This window comes from Sarcophilus harrisii, chromosome 2 (assembly GCF_902635505.1).
Source record: "Sarcophilus harrisii chromosome 2, mSarHar1.11, whole genome shotgun sequence".
Classification (NCBI taxonomy): domain Eukaryota; kingdom Metazoa; phylum Chordata; class Mammalia; order Dasyuromorphia; family Dasyuridae; genus Sarcophilus; species Sarcophilus harrisii.
In genome coordinates, this window is record NC_045427.1 from 306001175 (window position 1) to 306020078 (window position 18904).

Sequence of the window (18904 nt, forward strand, 5' to 3'; positions counted from 1 at the left end):
AAATTGTTTCACTTTGAAATGAGAAGAGTTGGTGGAGGAGAAGCTTCTTGTAAGGACAGGATTCATACCAGACAAATACAAAAAGTTCTATGAAAATAAAAATAGGTGAGTGTTGCAGAAGTCAGGTAACAAGCATTTATTAAGCACCTTTTATGTATCTGGTGCAGCCAGTTGGTGCAGTGGATAGAGCACTGAGACTAGAGTCAGGAACTCATTTTCCTGAATTCAAATCTGATCTCAGATACCCTAGCCAAGTCACTTAACTAAGTTTGCCTCAGTTCTCAGACACCCTAGGCAAGTCACTTAACTAAGTTTGCCTCAGTTTCCCAATATGTAAAATGAGTTGGAGAAGGAAATGGCAACCCACTTCAACATCTTTGCCAAGAAAACCCCAGATGGAGTCATGAATAGTTAAACACTACTGAAAAAGGACTATATGACTATGCTAAATGCTGGGGATCCAAAAATAAAATAAAAAGGCAAAGATCAGTCCCTGCTCTGAGACTGGGAGGAAACAATTGCAAACAACTATTTATAAACAAGATATATACAGGACAAATTAGGATTAGTCTCAAAAAATAAAGCATTAAGAGTAAGAAAGGACTGGGAAAAGCTTGAATTAAGTTAGGAAAGAAGTAAAGATGAGGAAGGAGTGAGAGTTCCAGTCATGGGAGACAGTGGCAGCAGTGGAAGAATGGGCTATTGGACCCCATCCTCAGGCTTTCTGAGCTAATATAAGATCTATGGGATTGTAAAAAAGGTAATGCTCTCACAGAAAGCAAGAAGCAAGGAGGACCAAGACTGAGAGGTGACTCCAATCCAGTCTTCCCCAAAGATGCTCCACCTCTACCTACATTGCAGAAATTTTTCTTATTGCTCTTGGCAATTTGGTCCTGACTACTGGACTTGGGTCCAATTCCATTTATACCCTTATCTATTTTGTAATATATTTCTGCTTTCATTGGCTGTTTTGGCTGCTAACTGATGAACTAACTAGAATAACTGAGAAGCAAGTAGAATTCAAATGTTTCCAGAGAGTAGATTTCCACTTCTTTGGTGGAGGCTCAAGCCATGATGCTATTTTCAATTAAGTCTCCAAGACCAAACCTAATCTGTCTTTAGTTGACACATGGGTTGCATTAGCAAATGATTTATCTCACTCTGAGAAGTGTGAATTGTCTTAAGTACTTTTGAAGGGATTCAAAGACTTAGCTATTTTGGGAAGATTTCCTTGAAGTGGATATTTCTTTCTGCAAATTTTTTAAACTGGTAGATTTTCAAATTTGTATTGCTTGCCTCAAAAAACAAAACTGAGTTTTATTGGGAAGATAATGAAGAAACTGATGCTTTTTAATTTTGTTTATGCTATATTCCAGTTCTTTTAATTGTCCTTTGTCCCTATTAAGTTCAATATGATGACTATTCTTTAGTAGATGATTTCAGTATTTTTTCTGAAAGCTCAAATGTTTTTCCTTAATATTATAATTTTGGATTTTATACGGTAATACTGAATCCAGAATCTGTCTTTATCAGAGCCCTAAGGATTTTTACCCTTTGTATATATCATAGCTTGTGTTGGCTAATTTTAGAAAGTTTTAGTAGACATTCTGGAATTTAGCATCTAGATTATTTATTTTCTTATATTTTCTGGTATGTTAGCATTCCTAAGCTTACTTGTAATCTATCTTTGATATCTACAATATGATCCTGTATATTTCTCAATTCTTTGAATATTTCAATTATTTTCTGAAGTATTTGTCCCAGCTGATCTGCATTGTAATAAATATTATATTTTCCACATTGGCTATTTTCTTTCTACATTATTTCCTCCCCATATTGTTAAAGTTGTTGTTTGTCATATCTGGACACTTGGTGACTACATTTGGGGTTTTCTTGGCAAAGATACTGGAGTGGTTTGCTATTTCCATCTCCAGCTCATTTTTACTTATGAAGAAACAAACAAAAAAAAAACAAGATTAAGTGACTTGTCCAGGATCACACAGCTAATAAATGTCTAAAGCCTTTTTTTTTTTTAGCATCTTTTAATCATAACCTCAGTTTCTCGCATATTTTTTTTTACTTCAACCTCTTCTTTTACTTCAATTAATCACCAAATAATAATTTTAAGGAAAAGATAAATTTAGTTTCTAGTGTTTTATATTCATTATTCCAATGGAACATCGAATTTGAAATATCTAACAAATAGTTTGTGATGTAGGATTGGAATTCTAGAGATAGCCACGGTTTGTAAAGATAAATAGATGTTTGAATCACTTGCATAGAGATAATATGGATAAGATCTGCCAAGTGATAAAGCACAGAAAGTAAAGAGAAAAGCACCTAATGGGTTCTATAATATTTAGAATATATCTAGGATAGAGCCTTGGAGTACATCCATAATTAATGGATTTGACAAGAATAATGATTCAGCAAAGGAGAAGGAATGGGCAAACAGGGAGTAGAAGTAAGAGAGAGAACAAGAAACAAGACCAAGAAAATCTAGAGAGAGGAGAGAGTATCTTGGAGGAGGTATCACATAAAATGTAGAGAGGTTAAAGTGGATGAGTTCTTTAAAAAAAAAAAATAGACTGAGAACAAGCCATTAGATTTGGTCATGAAGAGATAATTGGTAACTTGGAGAAAGCCTGACTTCAGAAGGGATTTCGATTTCCTTACTAATGTTTATATCTTGCTCATTTTCTTTGAATGTTCCATTTGGCTATTTGAGAATGCTTCTTTGAAATGTTATCCATTGTTCCTTGGTCCATGCGTGTTTCTTCTAATATATTAAATAATTCAGTTATTCCATGTTATTTTTATTTTTAAATTTTGCTGGTACTCATCTTCATTTTGTTCATTTTCTATTTTGGTTGATTTTATTTTCAGATTTTTTCAGATCCATTCCTTTATCCCTGACCAATAATTTGACATTTCTATTGGTTGTTTTTTTTAAGATGTATATAAGGAACTGGCCTTGCTTCAAGCATCTTATTCTATTATTTTCCAAACAGTTACGTAAACACATTGCCTGTATAACCTTGACTGAGTGACTTAATATCCCCAAGGCTCAGTTTTTTTTTAAATCTGTAAATTTAAGGGATGGGATTAGATGGCCTCTGAAGTCAATTGTAGCCTTTAATCTATGATGTAGGTCTAATCTTCCTTTCTTACATCTTTTCTTTCCCCCTTTGTTCTTTTCTTTCTTCCTTCCTTCTCTATTTCCCTCCCTCTTCCTTTCTTCTTTTACTCCCTCCCTATTTTTACTTTGTTCTTCATTTCTTCCTTCCATTCTTTTAAAAATGTTAATTCTTTTTTTTTTTTTTAGCAATATCACTTTTCATTGACTGCACTTCCTCAATAAGATTCTCCCCATAACAAAAAAGTATAGTAAAGTAAAACAAACCAACTCATTGTCGATATCAGTTAATATATCTTCTTTCCATACTTATAGCCTATCATCTCTTTGAGGAGAACAATATGTTTCACCATTGGTTTTTTAGAGTTAAGATTGCAAGATTGCTCATTGCATTGATCAAAATTCTTAACTTTCAAAAAAATTTCCCCTTCTACATTACTGTGGTCATCATTTAAATTGTGTGTATTTTAGGATTACTGGCTAATTGGAGCACATTCAAGCAGGGTGGGGCAACTGATTGAGTGAGAGGTCTTAAAACTATGTTATATGAGGAACGGTGCAAGGAATTGGTCATGTTTGTTTTGTTTTCTCCCTGAGTATTCCAAACTTAATAATCATTAGCAGAAACAAACAGAAATAAAAGATGAACCATAAATATCACTATTTATCATTTCTTTTTGAATGTCTATATTAATGTTGGTATGACATTGACAAAAATGAACTGTTTGCTTCAATGTCCCCTTCTGAACTCATTTTCTTCTACATATTTTTCCAGATTTTGTTGCTTTTATTATTTTTTTTCTACATAGTCAGTATAGTCAGTGTGTATATTGTTGTTTTAATTCTGCTTTCTTCACTCTGTATCACTTCATATAAGCCTTCAGAACTAGGAATGTTTAGTCTAGAGAAGAAAAGATTAAAGGGAGATATGATAATTGCTTTCAAATATTTGAAGGTCTATCATGAAAGAAAAGGGAGTGGGTTTGTTCTTTGTTGCCCTCAAGAGAAGAACTAAGGCCTTTGGAGAGAAATTATAGGGAGTCAGGTTTTGGCTCAAAGTAAATTAAATATAAATAATTAAAGCTGACAGTGGAAGGCTACTGAATGAAGTAGTGAGTTCCCTCTTACTAGAGGTAATTTTTAAAAAGGGAGGGGGAGGAAATGGTGGCCTAATGGATAGATAGTGCTAGAAGTCAAAACTTAAATTCACATCCTGCCTCAGTCTCTTACTAGCTGTGTGACCCTGGACAAATGATTTAATTTCTCTGTTTCTTCATCCGTAAAATCGGGATAATTATAATAGCTACCTCAATTATTTATTATGAGAATTAAATGAGGGGCAGCTAGATGGTGCAGTGGATAGAGTATCAGCCTTGAAGTCAGGAGGACCCAAGTTCAAATATAGCCTCAGAAATGTAACACTTTCTAGCTGTGTGACCCTGGGCAAGTCACTTAACTCCAATTGCCTCAGGCAAAAAAAAAAAGGAGAGAGAGAATTAAATGAAATAACATGTAAAATATCTTGCAAATCTTCAAGCACTATATAAATGCTAGTTATTATTGTTATTATAATTCCCTCTCCCCCCAATCAGGATAAGTCCATCATAATCATTTACTAAGTTCTTACTCTAGTGTGCTGAGGATGTTGACTGGGACTATTGTGTGGATGGAAGATGCTCCCTAGTTCTGTAGTCCTAAAACAGGGTATTGGAAATTCTTTGAGCAACAGTAAATATTGGAATAATTGTATAGTTTCCTAATATGCATATATTGAAGAAAAGAATTCAACTAAATGCCTAAGTTCTTAAAAATTTATAAAGTAAGAAAGTGAAGCATTCAGGGTCAGCTGGAAAGAAGTTGATCAAGATTATGTAGAAAAAGGACAGGAGTCCTTTTCCTGAGTTCAAATTGTGAGGGATGTAGAAGACCCTTACCCAGAATGATTACTCAGAGATCACTCAGTAGAAGGCAGAAAAGTTGTTTATTAAAAATCTCCGGAGAATGAGCCGTCCCATCACGAGATAAGAAAGAGAAAGCTTTCAGTAGGAGGGCTAAAGAAGTAGTAGAGATACATAGCTTTTATACAAGAAATTACATCACAAGTAAGAGAGCATTGAGAAGGGGAGGGAGAGGCATCTAATTGGTTGTTGCTATTTGGAGAGATTGGAATGGAAGGTTTCTGTTTCTCCCAAATCTCCTGATTTCTAGAAAACAGAAAATCAGGCCTTCAAGCTTAATCAAGCAGATAGTAGTCCAACTAATAGACTAAATATCAATAAATGTCAAATACCAATAAATGTCATCACCTCAAGTTAAATAAATATGTTTATAGCTGGCCAAGGCTCAAGTAAATATGAGCCTGAACATATTATACAGGTCATAGGGGAAACACAGAAATAATGAAAATAAAACACAGAAAAAGAATTCATACATTCCTGTAAGTTCTTCACCTTATCTTTCTCTATTCCATACAAAATCCAGCCTCAGGCATTTACTAGCTGTGTGACCCTAGGCTAGTCATTTGCCTCTGTTTGCCTCAGTTCATTATCTGTAAAATGAGCTGGAAAAGAAAATAGCAAACCATTCCAGTATCTCTGCCCAAAAAAACTCCAAATGCAGACATGACTGAAATTACTGGGCAGCAACAACATGGCAGAAAGGATTTGGGTAAGCAACAAGCAAGAATTTCCCAACAGGAAGGACTAGACAAGTATTAAAGTAGGTTTGGTGGAGGAAGATGGACAATATTCTTTAGAAAGTTTCAAGTATAGGACATTTAGGACTGATCTTCTTGCATATAGTAGGTGCTGAATAGACCTATAGTTTAATTATAACTAAGACAGTAAGAAGTGAATAAGCATTATTTGTGCCAGCCACATGCCAAATGTTTTACATTCTCATTTGATCTTTACAACAATCCTGCAAGATAGGTGCTATCAATATTATATTTTATAGGAGGAAACTGAAGCAGACAAACACTAAGTGGCTTTCCCAAGATTATACAGCTAGCATCTGGGGCAAATTTAAATTCAAGTTAGTTGATTCCAGAGCCAGAACCAATAATATTTGTTGGTGGAGAGAGTGCAAAAGCAGAGATTTGGGGAGACTTGGAGCCTGCCATGGTGGAAATTAGAAGGGTCAAATCAAGGAAGAATTGACCTGAAATGTTGTGTGTGTGTATAAGGGAATACTATCTGTTGTTTGATGTGTATAATTCTTTGAATCCCCATTTAGAGTTTTCTTGGCAAAGACATTGGAGTGGTATATCATTTCCCTTTCCAGATGAGGAAACTGAGGCATACAGGGTGAAGTGACTTGCCCATTGTCAAACAGCTAGGAAATGTCTGAGGCCAGATTTTATCTTAGTAGGATGAATTTTCCTGATTCTAGGCTCTGCACTCTATACACTATGTTATATAGACAATACATCTACTAGTAAGACACACCATTTACACCATTCATTTATATACAATAAGCATTTGTTAAGCACCAAAACCATAACTAGTGAGGGAGAGGAGAAAGTGGAGCTTTGTCTCAGGGTGTCAAAATTCAGAATATGCTGTTAGTTCTTTAACATCCTACAAACACAATTGATCAAGGATGGACAGAAGCAGCTACACCCAAAGAAAGAACACTGGGAAATGAATGTACTGTTTGCATTTTTGTTTTTCTTCCCCGGTTACTTTTACTTTCTGAATCCAATTCTTCCTGTACAACAAGAGAACTGTTCGGTTCTGCACACATATATTGTATCTAGGATATACTGTGACATATTTAACATGTATAGGACTGCTTGTCATCTGGGGGAGGGGAAAAATCAGAACAGAAGTGAGTGCCCCCTTTTTTGTTGTAAATGTTTAAATAATGTTGTAAAATGTTGTAATATTGTAAATAATAATTTTGTTGTAAATGTAATGTTGTAATAATTTGTTGTAAAAAAATTACCCAGGCATGGGTTCTGTCTAAAAAAAGTTATAATTATGAATATTAAAAAAAAATCTGACCTCAGACATTTACTAGCACCTCTGGTATGAGGGCTTGCCCTTTTCAGGGCTGCTTATCCACCTTTGATGTCCACCTGGCACTCAGCACTCATCTATGTCTCCAAGAACCTATAGTATACCCAGCAAAACATCTGGGCAAATGGTCTAAAGTAGTTGAGGGTAATCAATAGGTCTCAATCATTGGTGAGTTAGGGGATGTCTGCTCCAAGCACGTGAAAATTTCCTCCAAAGCAGAATGGACAGATGAGAACGTTTTGTCCTGGTGGCCATAGAGCCAGCTGAAGCGTGCTATAGAGCACTAAGAACTTGGTCAGACCTTTGTTATACCAAGATTATCTACTGCATCCTGGCCATTGCCAAGTGTCTTGCCTTCTATCCTGCTACTGAACTTCAGTGGCTCTGGAAGAGAGAGTGAGGCTCAAAATTTTGTGCAACTCTGCCTCACTTAAATCTAATTCACAAGTGAGTCAAGCTATCATGCCATGAGATCATTGGTCATCTTTAAAAATTATAAAAATTATATAAATGATAAAAAACTATACTCTATCCATTAGGCCATGTAGACACTTTCCAATTACTTCTAATAACAGAGAACTCACAACTTCATTCAATAGACTTGTTGTCAAATAACTCTAATTGTTAGAATGCTCTTTATATTTTGCCAAAATCTGCCTATTATTGCTATTCACTGGTCCTAGTCCTGTCTTTGTTTGTTTACATTAAATGAGGCAGATCTCTTACAATAACTCTCCATTAAACCAAGAAACCAATTCTTATATTGGGATGACTTCAGGAGTATCCTTCTAGGTTTAGGATTTTTCATTTCTATGAATTGCAAGAGCAGGTTGGAGGTCTGGCAGAGGCCTTGTGGTAACTAGCTTATTTTATCTTTGGGGTTGCCAAGCCACAAAGAAATGTGGATTGTAGGGGGAGTGGGAGGAATGAGAAGGATATAGAGTACAGTAGAAGATATGGCTGGAACTTTGTTAGTCACTAAACATTTATTAAGCATCTATTATGTGCTTATTATGTGTTGGAAAATTTAGAAGTCAAGAAGAGCAAGCTTAGTGGCTCTATATATGGCTGGAGGGGTGCTACTTTGAACCGGTAGTTTTTAAGGAGTGGGGGGAGAGGGAGGAAGAGAGGAAGAGGGAGAGAGGGGAGGAAGGAGGGAGAGAGAGAGAAAGGGAGAGGGAGAAGAAGAAAAGAAGGAAAGGGAGAGAAAGAAGGAAAGAGAGAGAGAGACAGAGAGAGGGAGAGGGAGAGGGAAAGGGAAAAAAAGAGGGAGAGGGAGAGGGAAGGAAGAAGAGGGAAATGGGAGGGACAGGGAGAAAGAGACAGGGATAGGGATAGGGAGGGAGAAAAATGAGAGCTAATTATTGGGAATTCTGAGCCCTGGCAGGGAAATAATACAAGAGGCCTGCAACCCCCTCTGGATGTCAATTGAGACTGTCTGCTAGACACAAAAGGCTGGAATTCGTGGAAAAAAAAAATACTGCTTGAGGATTTTGCTCTTGAAGGAAGTTAAATACTGATGAACCTATTCCTCCTTCCCTATCCCAAAGTCAGGGCAGCTAGGAAGCACAGTGGATAGAATGCAGGACCTGGAGTCAGAAAAACTCTTCACAAGTCCAATTCTGGCCTCAGATACTTCTTAGAAGTGTGACCCTGAGCAAGTTACTTTATCCTATTTATCTCAGTTTCCTCGTCTGTAAAATGATCTGGAGAAGGAAATGACAAATCACTTCCTAAGAAGTGAACTCCTAAAATGGGGGTTTTGTTGCTCAGTAATGTCCATCTCTAGAGATGGACATTACTGAGCAACAAAAACAAATCCCTAATTCAGAAATACCTGGAAAGCAAACAAGCACTTAGATAGTGGCCTTTAAAAAAAAAAACATTTGGGGAAGAAGGAGAGCAGGATCCTTAGTAACCTGGCCTCCTGGAAACTTGTCCAGCTTAATAAATGATAGTCCTTCCAAAGACACCAAAGATGCTGAACCTGTGCTTCCAAATGCTTCTTCTTCCCTTTCTTTTTCTTTTCCCCTCTTTCCTTCCTCTCTTCTAAGACCCAGCTCCACATGACCCATATGGGCAAGACCTCATATGGGATCTCATAAATGAGTATGGGGGTATGAAATTAGTAAATGTTTGATATTTTTGCTTATTTTATATATCTGTATACCTGGGTCACATGAAAACTTCTTGGGTGAAAAAAGGCTGCAGAAAAAGTTTTTAAAGCCCTGTTCTAAGGAGATACTAATTAAGATATAAATAATGAAATGTTGTGCCTGCTGGCATACAGCTTATAACTTAGTAGAAAAAAAATAGAACACAACATGTTCAGAGAGATATATGATTATACAATTAATATGCAATAATTCTTGAATAAGTCAAATGAAAAATAGAATACAAGAGCATCAGGCATCTACAAATTTATCCTGTGAGGTTGAAGGAAAAATAGCAACTTTTCAGCCAAGGAGAAATGGAGAAGCCTTCTGTAGGAGGTGGCAGTTGCTCTGGATACTAAAGGATGGGTAGGATTTCAAAAGGTATGAGCATGAGAAAGAAGGCAGAGGCATAGAAATGGCCTTGCTTTTTTCTCAACTCTCCCAGATAATCTAGGCTACTAGGTAACACTCCCTTGAGGAAAGCTACCTTTCCCACATGGGACAAATTCTACAGGACAGCTGTCAATCTAAGCAGGAGGAAGGAACTCCCTTCACTTCTGCACCCCTGGGATCAGCTATATTCCCATCAGGACTTGTCCTTGACAAGTCCTGTGTCTGTGGCACCCCCCAGGGCCCCCACCTCCTTTCAGTGAATCCAGCCAAGCAGCTGGTTTTCCTTAGTGCCCTAGCCAGGTCATCTTTCAACCATTGTCCTTGTGCTTGACGCCAAATGCTTTAAAGCACATATTTGGCAAGGAGTTTGTGGACAGGGCCTGGGCAGGTGGCTCTGATTAGGTTTGGCTGGCTCCTATTAACAGCTTATCTGCTTAAAACATTAGTAAGGTCTCTTTGGAACCATTAAGGACAATTCCCTTCTCTTTATATCCTCCTCTGCTCCCAGCTCTCTATAGCAAAGACCTCTTGAAAAACCTTTGTCATCATAATCACCACCAACTAGAAATGTGTTAGATCCCTCTCTGTGGGAGATGTTCAAGCTCCTTACCAAGAAGACTCCCTGTCCTCTTGGAGTCTACAATCTAAGACTAATGGCCCTGCTACAGAAGAACCTGAAAAGATTATGGGGGACTTTTAGACCCATACTACCTGTGAGCTCCACTCCTCATAAGTCATGCTGAAACAGAAGCGGGTACATGGAAACATGAGGGCAGTAGAGATTCCATATAAGATCTGGTGGACAGCAAATTTTCTTCTTCATAGATAAATATACAAAAAGAAGTAATATACTGTAACAGGAAAGATTTTGGATAGAAACACTGACTGGAGAGAAGTCCATTAAAAGCTTCTGCACTTGGAGTCAGAAAGCTTTAAATTCTGTTATGTAACCCTGGGTCATTCCACTTAAAACTTTGTGCCTCAGTGTCATTATCTGTAAAATGGAGAAATTAGTACCTACTTCATAAAGCTTTGTGAAGATCAAGTAAATAAGTTAAGCATTTTGTAAGCCTTTGTAAATGTTAACTACTAATTCTCCATTCACTATTCATATAGCTATAACACTAATATATAGTGTTAGCTATAAATATAAATGTTATTTATTATTATATTATAATTATATATTTTATATGTATAATATATAATTATAATATTATTAATTTTAATTAATTTTTGTTATAAAAAGAACTTTCCAATCATATAAGTTCTACATATATATATACATACACACACACACACACACACACACATACATCGAGATGGGATTCCCCTCACTTTTTGAATCATAGAATCTACATAGAACCAGATTGCAGCTGGTTGCTCTGCTCCTCCACCCTACCTTTTTTGGAGCTCTTTGGAGACTCTGGGGAGGTAATTTGCATAACCCAGTCCAGCTGCCCCTGAGGAAGACAGGAGAGGGAAAGAAAAATTGAGAGGGAGTAGGAGTGTCCTTCAGAACTTCTAAACTGTGTGGGATTTGCTGATATGAGCAGAAGGCATACTACCATCATGCTGAGAGAGGGAGGAGGCAAATAGGACTGACTCAACATCAACCAACCTAGAGTGAAAAACATAGATGGTTTAGTGCAGGAAGGAGGCATGTCCTTAGCCAGCTGCAGAGACTTTGACTGGAGAGTGAGTTCGTGGATTCAAATGGTAAATCACACACACACACACACACACACACACACCCCAAAAACTTGGAGGTGCTCTCTCCTGAAAATACAAAACTCTCTTCATCATGACTTGAGAGATGGTCCCCTGGAGAGAAGATATGGAGCACCATCTGTTGGAAGAGAGATGAACTTCATGGAGCATCTGAGGAAGGGATAAGCAATAATAGCATCTTGTGAGAGTGCCAAAGTCACTGGGGACGGCTCTGGATGGCAGTGACAATGGAAAGGGCATAATGCCTTGAGAACAGCAGAGAAAACTGCAGTGAAGGAGGGAAATATGGTACTTTAACATATTTAACATGTATTGGTCTACCTGCCATCTGGGGGAGAAAGTGGGGGGAAGGAGGGGAAAAATTGGAATAAAAGGTCTTGCAATTAATGCTGGAAAATTATCCATCTATATATCTTGTAAATAAAAAGCTATAATTAATTTAAAAAATCTAAAAAAAAAGAGAAGGGAAATATGGAATTGGAAGATGTGAAGAGGAGTACCAATAAGCAATAAGCCAGAGAGATGTCTATTAAAAATAACATGGTACACGCAATAGAGCAACACCAATGTTGAGCAACACTTCTGCTGGAGTGGCACCAGTACCATAAGTTACAAAATCAGGGTTACAAAGATTTCTTCATTAACTAAGATGCAAGTTTTTTCTGTGTCCTTTAATGCTGCAATAAAATTGTTCTCTCTTTCTCTCTGTCTCTGTCTCCCTCCTTCTCCCTTTTCTTTTCCCTTTCTCTCCATCCTTCCCTTCTTCTCTCTCCCTCCCTTCTTCTTCTTAAATTAAATTAGATGAAAGAAAGCTGATTCCCTAGAGATATTTTAAGAATAGGGAACATACCAGGAGTGCTCTAGAACCAACCCCAAAAGATTGATTGTAAATCAGTAAGTTATAAACCAGGGCTTGATTCATTGTTTTATTGGTTGTCTATAGCTGAGAAAGCAGTTAATAAAGCAGATTAAACTTAAAAATGTGTCCAAGATACTTTCTCTAGTTCCATAACCTTCCCTCCCCCAAGCTGGTTATTAAACATTTTATCAGCACATCACTGGAGCATACCCATTGTTCATGGATATTTTAGGCACATCCTACCTGAAAATGGCATGACAAACTAGAAGATCTGACTTCTTACAGTCAAGAAGAAAGGAAAAAAGGCTGGGCTTGGGGGTGGGGCTACAGAGCTGTTGCTGCTGCAGGAATGTCTATAAAGAGCACCAATTGATTACAATCCTACAGGGAATCATTAGAGAGACTCAGGCAGATTTATTGCTGGTGTTTGTGCCAAAATGTGGTATATATGAGGTCAAAATTGGCATAAAGAGTACTGTAGCTAGCACTTGGTAAAAGAATACATAAGTGAACTATACATTTTGACACTCAGTATAGAGAAATGGGAAAACTTAGAAAATAGAGACAACTTGATGCACAATGGCTATAGACCCCAGGAAGACCTGAATTTAAATCTAGCCTTAGGTATTAACTAGCTATGTGACCCCAGATGAATCAGCCTATGCCTCAGTTTCCTAATCTGTAAAATAAGGATAATAATAACACCTACTTTCCAAGGTCATTGTGAGGATCAAATAATGTAATAATAATTGTAAAGTGCTTAAAAGAGTGCCTGACACATCGTAAGCACTATATAAATGTCAACTGTTATCATTATTTTTATTTTGAATAGCCTTTGCCTTACATTACCTTTTCCCATATGATGATCAAAGTGTGTTTATATGTGTATGTGTATGTACGTGTGGTTCATGTTTCATTGCAGGGAGTTGCCAATTATAAGTGTTTGCCTAAGTCAAAGGTTGCAAGGTGGTTCCTAGCACTGGTCTTCCTAATGTAATTCAGCATAGAATAAGCAACTAAGAGAGATGAAAAATCATGTTCTGTCTAACAGCTTACCTGACAGAGGGATACAACTGAGGCTACTCTCTTCTTCATCTTGGAAAGAGCCTGGGGGGGGTGGGCGGGGGGGGGGAGGCAGATCAAGCAAAAGGTTGTAACTAAGGGTGTCAAATCATCTACTCTCTAGCTCTCATTTTGTTCCCTCCTGTGCTTAGTTCTATCATCACTGTTGTAACCCTCCAGCTCGGCTTCTCCTATCAGTCAGCTGAGGTCCATGCTAGTCGGACCTTGTTAATATTTTTTCTCCTCAAGCAAGCAAAACCAGGAATACATTGTACACAATAACAGCAAGAATGTGAGATGATTAACTATGAAAAAATTGGTTCTTCTCAGTGATTCAGTGATCCAAGGCAATCCCAATAGACTTTGGACAGAAAATGCCATCTGCATCCAGAAAAAGAACTATGGAGATCAAATGTAACTTAATACATAAATGTTCACTTCTTTTTTTTTTAATCTCTCCCATGGTTTTTCCCTTTTGCTCTGATTTTTCTCAACGTAATTCATAAAGCAATGTGTATTAAAAATAAATACACTTACTAGAAAAAAAAATTTTTTCGCCTCTTGCAGATATCAATGAATGCCTTCTGCTGGGACTGTGCAAAGATGCTGAGTGTGTGAATACCCGGGGCAGCTACCTCTGCACCTGCAAGCCGGGCAACATGTTGGACCCATCTCGAAGCCACTGTGTGTGTAAGTGCCCTCAGCTGGAGGAGACTGGGGTGGTGCTCTTTGAGAACCCAGAGACCAGCAACATCCCCACAACATTGTTTCCTCTAGTGCATGTGAACCTGTAATTTTGTGTCTCTGTAACGGTTTTCTTCTGTTTACTTTTGTTTCAGTGTGTGAATCTGTGTGCACATTGTTTCCCTGAGGGAGCATGCACATGCAAACATTTACATATATTCTTGTGTATCCCTTTGTAGTGACTTGGAGTGGGGGGTGGGATGAAATAGCCAGTTGGGATCACACTACATTCAAGGTATGAACCAGACAAAAGAGCAGATCAACTAGCCTGGATGGGACTTCTTTCTCAAAAGCAGAAAGGAGCCAAATAAAACAGGATAATGTTGCCCTCTTTTGGTGTTGTCAGAGACAGTTATATAAGCCTGGTCTAGTTTCCCCCCTGAAAACCAGCCAAGCTCCAAATGACTCAATGTAAAATTACTCAAAAGCTCTTTTCTACTCCCTATGAATACCTTCCCTCATCACAAAATTCATTAATTAATTGATCCTATGATTTGCCAAGCAAAAGAATTCCTTTGACTTTTTATCATCTGGTAGAGGGATGAGAGTGGGGGGAAGATAAGGGATAACACCACTACAGTAACAGAATGCAATATGTGCTATGTTTTAGATGCATGAAATAAGGAGTTAGGAGTGATCCCTTCCAGCTGGGCAATGGGGGAATCAAGGAAGAAGTGGCATTTGAGTAAGACCATAAAATTTAGGCGGCAGCCAGGTTGTACAGTGGATAGAGTGCTGAGCCTGGAATCAGGAAGATGTGTCTTACTAGACACTTACTAGCTGTGTGACCCTGAACAAGTCACTTAACCCAGTTTGCCTCAGTTTCCTCATCTGTAAAATGAGCGGAGAAGGAAAGGACAAACTACTTCAGTACCTTTGCTAATATGTGAGTGTGTGTGTATGTACACACATATATCATACGGAGTCATAGAGAGTAGGACACAACTGAAAACAATACTAATATCCATTCACCAGTTCCTAGGCACAGCCTTCTAGAATGGTTTCATGTAACTATGATCTCCCCATTCAGCATCAATGTAAGCTTTTTGAAGGCAAGGACTGCATATTCACTTCTGTGTTACTTACCTACTTTGTACAGTACTGGGACCAGAGCAGGTGCTCAGAAAATTCTTACTGAAACTTGCTCCCTTACAAAAAGAGGGAGATCACCATCATCATTTCCCCAATGTGTTCATTTGTGACAAATTAATTCCTTCTCTGTTCTAGCTGATAAAGCCGTGTCCATGGAGCAGGGACTGTGCTTCCGATCAGCAGGGACAGGCACATGTACACTGCCCCTAGCCCAGAGGATCACCAAGCAGATTTGCTGCTGCAGCCGGGTTGGAAAAGGATGGGGGAAGAAGTGTGAGAAGTGTCCTCTACCTGGCTCAGGTAACCAAATCCCTGTGCATTCCCTATACTCCCTGACTTCTCTCTCCACTCCACCTGAATATCCAGCAGCTCTAGCTTCAAACAAAGGAGGGGGACACTTCTTGAGAAGGATAACAATATCCTTCCTCAGAAAGAGAAGGAAGAAAGGAAAGGAAGGAAAAGAAGAAAAGGAAGGGAAGGAAGGGAAGGAAGGAAGGAAGAAGGAAGGAAGGAAGGAAGGAAGGAAGGAAGGAAGGAAGGAAGGAAGGAAGGAAGGAAGGAAGGAAGGAAGGAAGGAAGGAAGGAAGGAAGGAAAGAGAGAGGGATTATTACTTATTATGTGGCAGGCACCATGCTAATTTGATCCTCACAACAAGATACTATTATATCAATTGAGGAAACCAAGAGAGACATAACTTAAGTGACTTGCCTAGAGTCACATAGCTAGCATCTGAGGCCAGATTTGAACACGAGTGTTTCAGAATCACCCAACAGCTCCTTAAGTCCCTGAGACTCACCCAATCCCACAGGTAATAACTGTCAGAGCTGAGGTTCGGACTCAGGTTCCATCACTTCAATTTCAAAGAAAGAGTTCTGTAATCTTTCCACTGTGCCACGCTTGTTCCTTTGCTTCTGCTTTCTCTAAGGCAGGAGGGAGGAAATGGAAGGAATTCCTAAAAATCAGTAGATAGAGTAATCCTCAAGGTATGGAAGTTGATAATGGTAGATGTGGGTGTAGTTTGCTATGACTTTGAATCTACCGGAATTTGGGTTAAGTTGGTAAAGGAAGAGATTTCCAAGGTAGACACTACTAGGATGGAGATTCAGTTCACCTTAGAATAGAGTCCTGAATAGATCTAATTACAAGACAAAAGACTGGCCTTTAGGCAAGTTTCTCTAAAATGCTGGTGAAGGGTAGAGTTACCCAGATAAGGAGTTTGGACTTGCCAGCTTCAATCTTAAAAATAGAATTTAAAAAATCAATTTCCAGTTTTAAAATGTGCAATCTGTGTGTTATTTCTACAATTCAGGCAGGGCAGTGGATAGTGTGCTGGGTTTAAAGTCAAGGAGACTTGAATTCAAATCCAGTCTTAGGACTAGCTGTGTGACCCTGGGCAATTTATTTAACCTGTTAGACACAGTTTCCTGGATTAGAGATAGTAGAGATAATTACAGCACTTACCAAGTAGGTTGGTTGTGAGGATCCAATGAAATAGTAATTATAAAGTATTTAGCACAGTGCCTAAATCATATATGAATGTCAGCTATTGCCATTATTAATATTATTATTGTGAAGATCAAATGAGATATCATTTGTAAAGTAATTAACACAGTGCCTTTCCTTACCTTTCTTCCCCCTTCCTTCCTTCCTTCCTTCTTTCCTTCCTTTCTTCCCTCCTTTTTTCCTTCCTTCCTCCTCCTTCCTTTCTCTCATCTCTCTCCTTTCCCTTTCCTCTTTCCCTTTGTGGAAGCCAACTTAACTACAGCCTACTTAAAATAGTTTTTTTTCCCCTGTGGCTTGAAGCAAGCACCCCTCTCTGCACCCTTGCTTTCTCCCTCTCTTCCCACAAATCATATATACTCTCATGCCCAAAAAGTTGTTGTCCAGCTCTTAAGGACAGTCCAATCTGAGTGACTTTCATGTTTATGCCCTCATCCCAGTAACTGCCAGTGTTTTAAAATCAGATGACAAGACCTAGCAGATATCCAGAGCCTTCTCCTAAGTAGGGTAGATCTTCTAGTACACAGATGTAACTAAGATCCTATGTTTCATTGAATAGATTAGAAAAAATTTTATAAAGAAGGTGGCTCCCTCATTGGCTTAGCCAAAATGTAGGCAAGTCTTACTAGCCGAAGTGAATAAATGGACTTTTATCTCACAATACTTTGCATATGGGAGGTGCTTCATGAATGTAGATGGAATAAAAATTGAGAATGTGGCCCCTCTCTAATCACTCACCTACCTTTTATCTTACAGAGAGCTTCCGAGAGATCTGTCCTGCTGGCCATGGTTACACTTATTCCAGTTCTGATATACGCCTGTCCATGAGGAAAGCAGAGGAGGAAGAGCTGGCTAGGAGCTTGGAAAAGCCAGGGGAGAGAAACAACGGGACTCTAATCTGGACGGCTGGGAGGCAACCCCTTCGAGAAGTGACAGCCAGCCAATCAGAAGCTGTGGCCACTTCTGCCAAAGGTAAAGTGGGGCCAGTAGCCTTTGGGTCTGCAGGTAGGATTCCCTGGGTCACTTACTCCTCTTGAGTGTCAGGGCACTTCCTCTGGTCCAAATTCTAACTGTGTAAAAAAAGATGGGAAGAGCAGTGTTTAGTTATCTCCTCTTGGAAACATTCCTAGCTTGTCTTTACAGGAATTTATCCAGCCTCCTCAGAAAAAGTTGTTCAGCTTCTTCCTTTCTCACCTTGAGATCTGGTCACATCCTAGGGAAGATGGGAAAGCTCTCCAGCAGTCCCTCACTGTCTTCTTTCTCATGCCAGCCCAACCAAGAAGAGCATTTTTTCTGTTGCTATGCCCCCAATTCTTGCCAGAAAATGCTAGTTAGTGAATTCCCAGAGCTGGAAGCTGTTACATTTGCTGAACAGCTGGATCAGGTCTTTAGTGTTTGGTAATCTAAATGATACTTTTCTTTGACATGGAGTCAGAGCCTAGTATCTATTGCCCTAAAACAAATATGAGCTGTAGGATTCAGTAGACAGAGTACTAGAGTTTCTGATGGAAAGTTACTTTTGACACCAGAGATTTTTGGTTTGGTGGATCTTGGAGAAAACTGGACATGTTGTTCCTGAAACCTGTGCCATTGGGAGAAGGCTGTGCCAGATTTGTAGGAGAGCAACTGATCTAGAATGGCTACACAGACAGGGTGCCAGAGGTCAGAGAGATGTCAGTTCAATAGAATCTAGGTAGATGAGACCTGAATTAAGAATCTCTGGAAGTCGAGAAGTTGAGGTAGGTTAGACATCTAGAAGAGGTAGATTGTTTGGGCTTTCTCCCTGATTAAGGAGGCAAAATACAGGAAAAGAGAATTAAAAGAGCTCAAACTAGTGAAGGGCTGGTCCCTGGAGATTAGCAAGGGATTCAAGATGGAGCCATCTTTTGTCAAAATAAAATAAAGACAATTTAAATAGAGCCATATCAGCAAAAGGGGATGGGCCATGGCATCTCAGCTCTTTCTTAAGGTAGCAGGTATGTGATATTTAACAAGTAGGAATACCAGCATGCAGAATGGCAAGCAATACAAAAGCTGTAGTCTGGACTAGAGTCCAACTGAGCTTGAAAAGTCAAGTGGGGCTTGGAACAATAAGTTACTGGGTCAGCATAACTTTCTATATCTTCTTCACATTTGAAGTTGGAGAAAGGCTAGGGAGCAAAGGTTGGTGAATAAGCCCAAGGTCTTATGGCAGCTCTGAATCGAGAGAAGAGA

At 38.7% G+C, this 18904-nt stretch overlaps 1 protein-coding gene across 2 annotated transcripts in view; it reads left to right on the forward strand.

Annotated features, from left to right (window-relative positions):
* The window catches only part of LTBP2 (latent transforming growth factor beta binding protein 2), a 183917-nt gene that overhangs the window by 126894 nt on the left and 38119 nt on the right, over positions 1 to 18904 (forward strand). For both annotated transcript variants that reach the window (XM_031952523.1, XM_012547766.3), the window contains exons 10-12: positions 13921 to 14043; positions 15325 to 15489; positions 17447 to 17662. In XM_031952523.1, the coding sequence (XP_031808383.1) occupies positions 13921 to 14043; positions 15325 to 15489; positions 17447 to 17662 (504 nt within the window). The remainder of the gene's footprint in view (positions 1 to 13920; positions 14044 to 15324; positions 15490 to 17446; positions 17663 to 18904) is intronic.